The sequence below is a fragment of the Propithecus coquereli genome, unplaced genomic scaffold (genome assembly GCF_000956105.1).
Source record: "Propithecus coquereli isolate 6110/MARCELLA unplaced genomic scaffold, Pcoq_1.0 Scaffold527, whole genome shotgun sequence".
In the NCBI taxonomy this organism is placed as follows: Eukaryota; Metazoa; Chordata; class Mammalia; order Primates; family Indriidae; genus Propithecus; species Propithecus coquereli.
The window spans coordinates 1353753-1365089 of NW_012151141.1; the positions used below are offsets into that span (position 1 = coordinate 1353753).

Sequence of the window (11337 nt, forward strand, 5' to 3'; positions counted from 1 at the left end):
AACTCCTGAGCTCAAATGATCCACCCGCCTCGGCCTCCCAGAGTGCTAGCCTTCCTTGCCTTTCGATTCAGCATGTCTTGCAGACTGGGCCATTTTGTGCACACGGCTCTGTCTTATGCTTCAGAGGCTGTTGGGAATTCTATTTTTTGGGTGATCCCTGTTTATTTAACCAGTCTCTGATGAACAGTGCTGTGGTCTGAATATTTGTGTGCTTCCAAAATTCACATGATGGAATCCTGACCCTCAATGTGGTAGTAGTATGAAGTGGGACGTTTAGGAGGTGATCAGGTCACAAAGGTGGAGCCCTCATGAATGTGGTCCATTCCCCTGTAAAAGAGGCTCAAGGGGACTCATTCATCCCTTTTGCCACGTGAGGACAGATAGAAGATACCATCTATAGGGAACGGGCCTCACCAGACCCCAAATCTACGGGTGCCCTGACCTTGAATTTTCTAGCCTCCAGACTCACGAGTAACACATTTCCGTTGTTTGTAGATTACCCAGTCTAAGGTATCTTGCTACAGCGGCCCGAATGGACCGAGGCAAATGGGTAGCTTTGTTTCCCACCTTTTGTGCCGCAGTGAGGGTCCTGGTACTTTGTGCACATGCACACGCCCCTGGGTTCAGTAACGAGTAAATAGCATCACTGGGTAGCTTGATGTGTGCAACCTTCCGCTGAAACAAAAACACTCATGTAAACAGTCTGACAGTTTGTGGTTCTCTTCAATTCATGTTTCAGCTTTTGTTAGAAACATACCACTACAGAATCGATCATTACAGGATTCTTATAGGATGGAAAGAGAGAGTCAGTCATAACTATCCAGGAAGGTGTCTGCAAACAGGATGGCGTGTTTCCTGTCAAATCAATCTTCTCTCCCTCCTCCGTCCCTCTTTCTTCCTTGCTTCCCCTCCCTCTCTCCATCCCTTTTGCTCCCTGCATCCATTCAGTCCACTCAGTGAGTGTCCACTGACAGGTGGATTTGCACATAGGAGCAGGAATGGGGAGAGTGGTTTGAGGCTTGTGTGTGTGTCTCTGGCCTTTGGACAACTTAGAAAGGGGCCAACAGGAATGGGTTACTAGAAGTGGAATCTGTCCTTAGCAGAGCCACACTCCACCCTGAGCACCGGTTTACTGGAATGAGGATGCTATTTTTAAGAAACGGCATTGTGTTTCATCATGGAAATTTTAGCATCTGAGCAGGCAGCGTGCTGATTCGCTCATCCTTAGGGTCCTGAAGCACAGAGACTGTGTTTGCTTGGCTCTGTACCCCAGCACCCCACCAGGGCCTGTCCTGTAGGAGGAAGGGGAGAAGGAATGTCTGCGGTGGGCAAGCAGTTATGTGAGTGATAGTTGCCACATCTGGTTGGTCTCACTTCAGCTGGTGACATCCAGGGGGCTGGCAGGGCTGGGGGCTTCTCCTTTCCAGCCGTTGAGTGCTGGGGCGGTGAGGTGAGCATTCCAGTGTGGGACGCTTTTTGTTGCAGTGCTTAAGGCAGCTTGCACTTCTTGAAATGCCTTATTTATAGGGTCTCCTGAAGGACAAGCTGCCTTTTTGGGGTTTTCAGAGTGGATTTGTTTTACCAGAGCCGTCCAGATTCCCAAGTGTTTCCTTGCCTTGCTCTAGGGTGGCCCGGGAGCAGGGTGCTAGTGGGTTGGCACTTCTGAGCTGCCCTCTTGGGAAGGCCAGATTGAGGGCAGCATTTGGGGTCAGTCTGCCGACAGCTGGTATGCTGGCCCTCTCCAGGTTATTTTGGGCTCTGAGACATCATCTTTCTGGCTTGTTCCTCCAACGTGTTGCTGAAAAGGAGAGCCTAGGGTGGAGAGGAGATCCCCCCGCCCCCCCTGCCACTCCATTCTCCTTTATATAGTAATCTTGGTGTAACCAGCAGCTTTGACAGCATGGGGTGGCGGAAAGACACTAGGCTGTGGAGTGAGACCAGCATGGTGCAAGGCCAGGTGTAGCTGTTCCTGACATCTTGGCAAACTTAGATGCTTTATTGAACTGTTTTGAGCTTCCCTCTCTCTGTATAACGTAAAAGTAATAATAGTCTTTACTGCAATGTATTTACTTTCTTAACTTAAATCTTTATTTTTAAATGAATCCTGCTTTTCGAAATATGGTTATGTGCCACATAGTGATATTTTGGTCAATGATGAACTGTATTTATGATGATGGTCTCATAAAATTATAACACTGTATTTTTACTATCCCTTTGTTTAGATCTGTTTAGATACATAGTACTTATCATTGTGTTATAACTGCCCACCTTATTCTGTGTAGTAATATGCTGTACAGGTTTTTAGCCCGGGAGCGGTAGGCTGTACTGTAGAGCCAAGGTGTGCAGTAGAGTGTACCACCTACGTTTGTGCAAGTATATTCTCTGATGTTCACACAGTGATGAAATCGCCACGGCACATTTCTCAGAATGCATCCCCATTGTTAAGCAACACATGACTATAAATAATTTGGGCTTGAGAACAAAGCACCTTTTAGTTGGACCAGTTCGTAGAAGACTCCACTCCGTATCTTTTAATCTCACTGAAAGATGAAGCCCCCACATATGGCTGTGGTCCCAACCCAATGAAGATGCTTAGAGAAAAATGTTCTGAGAACACTGGACAGATAGATGCGGGTGTGGGCGTGGCCTCAATGATGTGGGCATGGCCTCGATGATATGGGCGTGGCCTTGATGGTATGGGTGGGGCCTCGATGGTGTGGGCGGGGCCTTGATTTGTGCGCCTGTCTTTCTCTCAGGTGCTGCGAGTGGCTGAGATGCTGTGGTGGAGGGGAACCCAGGCCCCGCACCGTCTGGTTGGGGCACCCGGAGAAGAGGGACCAGAGGTATCCTCGAAATGTCATCAATAATCAGAAGTACAATTTCTTCACGTTTCTTCCCGGGGTACGTGCAGGCAGGGACTACGTTCTTTTCTTTTTCCTATTACCAATACGTACTTGGTACCAGACTTAAGAGACTGAGGTCGCCGTGGCAGATTTTGTGAACACCCTATATCTTCTCCCTGCCACCTTGGCCGCTGGCTATTCCTACTCTCAGGCCCGAACACCCAGGGAGCAGGGGGCCTGCTTTCTATCTGCAAGACTGTGAGACTCCACTTTGTCAGTTAAAATAGTTTCACGTGTAAATGATCTGTTGCTTAAAGTGAAAAAGCTATTTTGGGGACCTAGTGTTACAACCAGAACATTAAAAATGAGTATCAGCAGTGCTTAAACCCCCTTCCCGTCACGACACGTTATAGACAAGTTGGGAGATAAAAGTGTAGAGAAAAACATAAGTTTTTATCCTACCATCTAAGAGAATTTTAATTAATATTTTTGCTAATAACTGTTTCTGAGGTCATAACACTCCTACATTAATTTACACAAATCTGGGGGCATATACTCAGGAAACCTTCCCCCCAACACAGACATAAAGTAAGTATCTATTTTTACCCACCATGGCCTCCACACACACTAATCGACTTCGAGAAGCAGCAGCAACAATCGGCTCCAATGCAGAAAGGAAGAAAATGGCAATGTCAGCTACCGAGTGTTAATACAGAGGCACAAATCTATTATACAGTAGTTCAAGGTCAATTTGAATTTTTTTAAGGCTAATTTCGACTATATTCATTGCCAGCTGCCTTAACCTACAAACCCTCCTCCCCCCATCTCAGTATCTTAAGTGAGGAAAACTTGCATTTCTCATTCATGGAAAGTCTGATGCATATTGGGCCACCCTCCTCCACCTCCTAGTTACTCCGTCGGGAATACATGCCACCAAAATCACCATGGCGGGGCAAGTCACGATGCCTCTTAACTGCCTTAGCCTTGAAGAGACACAATATTTCCACTCATTGCCCATTGGCCCAAACTAGTCATGTGATATTGCTCTCACTCCCAGGGAACATGGGAGCGGTCAGACCCCTGCCAGAACCCAGCAGCCACCCAGGGTAGGATTCTATTTTCTTATTTTATGGCGTTGAGACCATGTCATGGACATAACTTTTTGTCTTCCTTTTTGGACTCAACCTTCCAGCATAAGCATTTCCCATTAAAACCTCTACGTAAACAACATTTCGAGTGTCTACTTGTACTTACAAAATGTGTAGCGTAAGAAATAAAACAACAGATATAGCTGATGTTCCTTTGGGCCCCTTCCCAGTGAATATCCCCCCCAGGAAGTAACCACTATCCTGAATTTGGTGTTTACAATTTCCGTGTTTATCATTATTTACTTTTTTACTTCTACGAATAATATTTTTATTATCCATGTGTGTTTTCCTAAACAACACATGCAAGTGTTTAAGCTTTATGTGAAAGGTATCATGTAAATTGTATTCTTGTGTAGGAATGTTTTTAAATATTATACTTCCTGCTAAACCTTCCCAGCCTCACCAGACAAGCTCTGAATGTCTCTTTTCTGTTGTCTCTGTACCTTCCAGGTGCTGTTCAACCAGTTTAAATACTTTTTCAACCTTTATTTCTTACTTCTCGCCTGCTCCCAGTTTGTTCCTGAAATGAGACTTGGCGCCCTCTATACCTACTGGGTTCCCCTGGTGAGTAAATCGGCATTGTTTGTTCAGTAACCTTAGAGGTTTGGAAACAGAAAGTTCTTTGTTCCTCTTACCCGAGCCTCTGGAATGGGACAGTGGCCTTTTAAGGGAAAGGAAGCCTTCATGCCAACACATTGGGAGTCCCCACCAGTCATTCATTCAGCCAGTCGGCTGTTCAGTCCCTCATTATTTCAACAAGTATCTATTGCATGCTGTTGTGTATGGCACCGTTCTAGACTCTTGGGACAGAGTGGCAAGTGAGAAAGACAAATCCTCTGTCCTCATGGCTTGTGGTACAGCGTGAGCATGCAAATCCAAAAATCTGAAATCTAGGCCGGGCGCCGTGGCTCACGTCTATAATCCTAGCACTCTGGGAGGCCGAGGCAGGAGGATCGCTTGAGGTAAGGAGTTCGAGACTAGCCTCAGCAAGATTGAGACCCCATCTATACTAAAAAAATAGAAAGAAATTAGCTGGTCAACTAAAAATACATAAAAAGTAAATTAGCTGGGCATGGTGGTGCACACCTGTAGTCCCAGCTACTCGGGAGACTGAGGCAGGAGGATTGCTTAAGCCCAGGAGTTTGAGGTTGCTATGAGCTAGGCTGACACCACGGCACTCTAGCCTGGGCAACAGAGCAAGACTCTGTCTCAAAAAAAAAAACAACAACTCTGAAATCCAAAATGCTCTACAGTCTAAACCTTTTTGAGCACCAACATGACACTCAAAGGGAAATGCTCATGGGAGCATTTTGGATTTTGCATTTTTGGATTTGGGATGCTTAACTGGTAAGTATAATGCAAATGTTCCAAAATGTGAAATCTGAAGCACTTTTGGCCTGACGCATTTCAGATAAGGGATGCTTGACTTGTATTTAAATTGTTTTCTCAGATCACCTTTTCTTTTTACTCTATGTAGAGTGTTTCGGTGTGAGGGCTTGGAAAAATAACGGAGTCTCTGCATTAATATATGTGAAGTATAGTAGAACTGACCAGCCCTTCCATTCCTTCCCTTGCCTCCTTTTCTTTCTTCCTTCCCTTTGGCATATGATGGTTGAGCATCTGCTTTGTGCCAGGCACCGTGATAGGTGCCAAGGGTGCAGCAATGAATGGGATAGACAACAATTTCTGCTGATGGGAAGGGGGAGAATATTCCAGGGGGCAGTGATGCAAAGGCCCTGTGGTAAGCATGTGCTTAGAGCATTTGAGGAACAGAAAGAAGCCCAGTGTGACTGAGGTGTGGAGGGGATGGAACTGATGATCACCGTATCCAGTGCTTAAGAGCACAGGCACTCCTGGCCTTTGACTAAGCTTGCTGCTTGACGGAGACAGCAATGTCTGTTGTCCAAGGGAAAGATGCTCAAAGGTTCTCTCTCGTTCCCAGCATCCCACCTCTTTAACTAGAACAGAGAAGCCAGAAGTCCTGACTTTCAGTGTAGGCAGTAATTGTGGTTTTTTTATTATTATTTTTCTTTTTTTAATGGAAGCTTCTCCCCCAGCCCCCACCCTGCTGTCTCCCAGCTGACTTGCCTGGTTTCCCTTTGACTGTGGCTTTGGGTAGAAGCCAGGCAGGTCCATAGCTTGCCTCTAATGTTTGGTGGCCTCTGGCAGTCTGGAGGCTTCTAACTCCACACCGTGGGCCCTTATGTAGTCAGCTTTTCCTGTGATGGTTAAGTCGGGGGATATTGTCTTGCATTTCTGCCTTTCTTCTCAGAGACTGTGGAGAAGGGGATTTGGGGTCAAAAACAAATTAGCATCAATTTCTAGATGACCAGAGCTGATTCCCTCTAATAGATTTGCGTGTAGAGAAGCAAGTTTTAGTTTTCGGCTAGAACACATTTTGAAATATCTTCTGACCACCCTGAAGGTCTTCTCATTTAAGCCCAGTTATAAGCACGGTGGTTCTGAATGAGGGCCGTGGAGCCGAATAGTTTGGGTTCAGCTCTTAGTTGCACTTTGAGAAGTTGTGTGATTTGAACAAGCCTACTTTTCTGGGCCTCAGTTTTGTCATCTGTAAAACAGGGATGATCATGTCTACTTCCTTGGTTTGTTGGGAGGATTAAAGGAATTACTGCAAGCAAAATACTTCATATAGCTATATAGAAAATTCCAGGAAATGTCCTCATTTTAATTTTTACATTTTGCACTAATGACATGTCCACTGTTTGGATTAAGTTTTAGCTATTTTATTTTTTTTTCTTTTTCTCAGACATAGTGTCACTCAAACTCCTGGGCTCAAGTGACCCTCCTGCCTCAGCCTTCTGAGTAGCTGGGACCACAGGCGCATCACCGTGCCCGGCTAATTTTTCTATTTTTTTGTAGAGGTGGGGTCTCCCTGTGTTGCTCAGGCTGGTCTTGAACTCCTGGCCTCACATGATACTCTTGCCTTGGCCTCCCAAAGTGCTGGGATTACGGGCGTGAGCCACTGCACCTGGTCTGTTTTAACTTTTAAAAATTTTTTTGTTGGTATTGATATATTAGGGAGAAAAATTCCTCAGGAGAGAGCTGACATAATTCATAACATCGTTTGTATGATGACCAAATTATAGATCTAGACTTTTTCTGTTATTGAGATATAATCGACATACCGTAAAATGCAGACCTTTAAGCTTTTGATTCAGTAGGTTTTCACAACACCCATGTGAACACCCACCTCAATCAAGATAATAGAACGTTTTAGTTTCCATTAGCCCAGAAAGCTCCCCAGCACCCATTCCGTGACCTCACCCCTGCCCCAGCCTTGCTGATTTCTATCTCCCATAGATTAGTTTTGCTTTAGTAAGTCTATTTTTGATTTTTAACTTAACAAAAGAGGTTTAGCACCTTCAGAATTGCTTGTCTACTACGTAGACCTGCCTCTGATTTCTTTACAAGCTCAGACAACCTCAGCCTCTTCCCCATTAAAGCTTCTTTCTCAATATCTGTGGATATTAAGGACCTCCTCAATTAGGTGGTTGGGATTTATTTCTGGACTACATTTGCATCTCTTTGTAAAGTGATTTTTAGCCTAAGGGATGGCATATCCTCTAGCATTAATGAGAACTGCGTGTGTGTGTTGGGGGGAGATGTCATAACTTAGGGGGTGGTATTTATTTGCAGAAGGGAAGTTAGTGAACGCCTCCTGTCTTTGTATGGGCACACACTTGCCATTAACATCTATGGGATTTAGCCAGGCCCACGCAGAGAGAAATAGAAACTGGAACATTCGAAAAAAGAAACAACAACAAAAACTCGAGTTCTGGCACAGAACAACCCAACAGCAGTGTGGTAGGGCCGTCGGAGCCGGGTTTCTGCAAACTGGGTCTGTGCTGCTCCTGGAACAGGGTTTCTCTCACCTCCCTATGTGGTCTGGTTATGCTTTGATTCTGAAATGTACCAGTTTTCTTTCGGCTGCAGTGTGTACTTTACATCTGATTGGAAACAGGAGTAATCCTTTGATTGTAAAGATGTATGGGTCTTGGGAGGAGTTTCACAAAGCAGCACATCTCTGGGTAGATTTACATAAGAGATTTAAAGTCTTTTGAATGTAAGTTAATATATGTCATGGGGTAAACAGTATGAGAGTGAAATCCTCCGAGAAACATGACCAATAACCCCCGGGCGGTTATGCTGTCTGTATTAAAAAATAACTGTTCTGGCAGGCTTTACGAGGGGCAGCGGGGAGGGATGACATGGACAATGCATGAATGTTTTTGCCTTTATTGTTATAAGAGGAAAAATGTAGATTGGAAATAGATTACGCTATGGGCGACTCCCTGTCCCCGCCAGATTTTATGAGATGGGGTACCCAACTCAGGGGAAGGTTGGGGAAGCTTTTAATTTTTATTAGTTGGTACTTACGCAATTAATACTTTAATGTGATCTCTTTATAAAAACTGGAGACCTGACAGGTAAGGCTGAAGTCCCCTTGGATCCCTTCCCACCCTAATCCTCCTCCCCTTCCTGGCACAGGAATCTAACCAGTGCTTAAGGAAATTGGAGAACATTTAACAGTGTATGGAATCTTGTGGTCGTAGGAATGGTGTTACATTGTACGTCCTGGAACGGTGATTTCCCCACTGTCAATGCCACGGATGTATCTTAATTCTTTTTAACTGTTGCCAGGTGGTCCATCCTATGGCTCCACCCACCCAAGTTTCTGTAGATGCAGAATAACGGGGCAGTTAAGAGCAAGATTTCCTGTCAGATTCCTGTTTATCACTCAGTAGCTTTATGTGCCTTGGGTAAGATGACTCAACTTCTCTGAGCCTTGGTTGCCTCACCCGCATGGGGATCTCAGCAGCAGGTGTGTATCTCACAGGGCAGTTGTGAGGACGAGACGCACCTTGAGTGGTGCCCAGTATGTGGCGGGTGAGAGAGGGACGGTAGTGGTCACCGTCACTTGCCTGTGGAGGGACAGTTTGGGTGTTCTTGGGTTTTTCACCCTCACAAACCCCCAGGTGGTGAACATGGATGTCCTCGTACGTATGTGGCAGCGAGTGTTTCTCTAGGGCGGTGTTTCTCTATGTGCGTGTGTGAGTGCGTGTTCTCTAAGAGAGATTGAGAGAATAGGGCTTGCTGAGGCCTGTGCATTTGGAACAGTTCCCAGGTCCTGCCCTGCTGCCCTCCTGAGTGACCCTCTCGCCCTTTTTGCCCCCGGCACCAGAGGAGGACGGTTGGTTTCAGCAGGGCTTACCCCCTGTCCACTCTCCCTGCAGGGCTTCGTGCTGGCCGTCACCGTCATCCGAGAGGCGGTGGAGGAGATCCGATGCTACGTGAGGGACAAGGAAGTCAACTCCCAGGTCTACAGCCGGCTCACAGCAAGAGGTCAGCCTCCTGGCTCCAGGGCCACAGGGTTGCAACTCAATCACAGGCCGCTGACAGTCGGGGGAGCAGAGTTCAAGGCCCGGGCCGCGGGCGTGCGGGCGCCGCTTGGTGGGACCGTCACTGGGCACCAGGGAGGCCTCCATCTGCCTGGGGCCCGGTGGGACTTGCGCGGCATCCTCGGGCCTCTGAGAGTTGGCCCTGTCAAAAAACTTGCACATCACCAACCTGGAATTAAATTCTGTGTTTGGCATCCTCCTTTGCTAATCCCGTCCCCCTCCCCCATGAGCGAGGAAGGAGGACGCCCCTCCTGGTCACATGGGAGGCTGGGAACAGCTTTCAAAAATACTCTTTCAACAGTGATTACTTTAAAATCAAACTGTTGCAACATTAATTTTTTTAAAAAGCAACAGATTTAAATAAGTATTGCATCCATAGAGATTTCTTTGAAGGCATCTTGTAAATCCTCGAAATCGTGATGTAGAGAACGGGTAGTCTGACCCGAAGAGAAATGACCAGATAACCTTTAATCATTGACCCCCTTGCAAGACATGTTCATTTTAAATGGTGGAACTTAAAACCCCACCAAACACACCCTTGGAAAAAAGCAACAAAACAAAGCAGCCAGTGTTGACTTCTGTTTTTAACTACAATAGATTTACGTTAAGGTTGCATTCAGAAATGAGAGAACGTTCCCTAAAGTTTGCTGATCTGGCTGAGGAAAGACATAATCAATTGTTCCCTAAGATTACTCACCCCATTCAAGGATTAATACTGTTTAAGGAGAGGCTGAGAGGAATAAAAGCTATTTCTTGCCTTCAGGAAATTGAGAATTTGGAGAGATAAGATGGGTAGAGAGATGCCTAAGGGACTTAGCACAGGAGCTGGGGTCTAAACTGCTTTAGCTTCCAAACAGACGGTCCATCCATGAGTTTTCCTTCCAGTAAAAACGGAGGTATAGGTTTTGGGCTCAAAAACAAAAAAAAAATGATATATTAATAACATTTTCCAAGGGCATGAAAATATTTTGTGTTAGTGTATTTGAATACATTTTCATGGTTGGTGGTCTTAAAAATTTGCAAGCCTCTCGGACAAGGGGGAATTTAGAGTTGGTATAGAAAGGCTTTATTAATGCTAAACTACTGTATTTAGGACATTTTGCTACTTAAAGAAAAAAAGTCAGCATGATCTTTGCAGAGGCAGGTGGCTTGGGCTTTCCACGTGGGTAGTCAGAAGACCACTCTGGAGGGCGTTTTTTTGTGGCTCGTGTATATTAATCCTCCTTTAATAACATATTCTTACTATAACATTTAAAATGCTTGGCAACCGACAAAAGCCCCATGGGAGAGGGTGCGGTGGATCTCTTTAGGGCTCAAGAGAAGGGTCTACGGATTCTGTTTATTCATCTATCCAGGCTTCGGCCCTTTCTTGGTTCTTTTCATATTGCAGTTGCTTTTCCTGTGAATGATTTTTCTGCCCTCTGCAGCACAGCCCTTCCCAGCTCTTGCTTTAGTTTAGCTTCACTCAGCTCCTGAAAAGATCCTAAGCAGAATTGGCAGATGGCTCTAGCATTAAAAACTTGTCTTCCTTTGTTGGCCTCCTTTTGTGGCCCTTGGTGTCTATTGTCATGCCAGGGAGACTGTAGGGAAAACAGAACACAGTTCTGAATATTCACCCAGACCTCAGCTCTGCAATTTGTTTTGAAAGCCCAAGAAAACACTGAAGAAACTGTCAGCTTGGAAAGTGATGGAGGCCAGTTTAGTTATTTGATACACTCGGTGAGGGGGAGCGTCACAAATCCCAACTGGAAGACTGCAGGGAGAGGGAGGAAAAAAAAGGTCTTTTTTTTTTTTTTTTTGAACTGCCTGTTGAATTACTTAATAATATTTGCTCGAGCGGAAACTTTTTCGCCATCATCTTCATTTGGTAAGTTCAGGCAAAATGAAACAAGTATGTGTGTGCTTATTCATGAAGAACTGTTTTCC

The 11337-nt window shown here is 45.4% G+C and overlaps 1 protein-coding gene across 2 annotated transcripts in view; it reads left to right on the top strand.

The window, feature by feature from the left end:
• ATP9A (ATPase, class II, type 9A) overlaps nucleotides 1–11337 on the top strand; it is a 114912-nt gene that overhangs the window by 24563 nt on the left and 79012 nt on the right. For both annotated transcript variants that reach the window (XM_012656915.1, XM_012656914.1), the window contains exons 2-4: nucleotides 2757–2901; nucleotides 4442–4555; nucleotides 9247–9355. In XM_012656915.1, the coding sequence (XP_012512369.1) occupies nucleotides 4517–4555; nucleotides 9247–9355 (148 nt within the window). In that variant the 5' untranslated portion in view covers nucleotides 2757–2901; nucleotides 4442–4516. The remainder of the gene's footprint in view (nucleotides 1–2756; nucleotides 2902–4441; nucleotides 4556–9246; nucleotides 9356–11337) is intronic.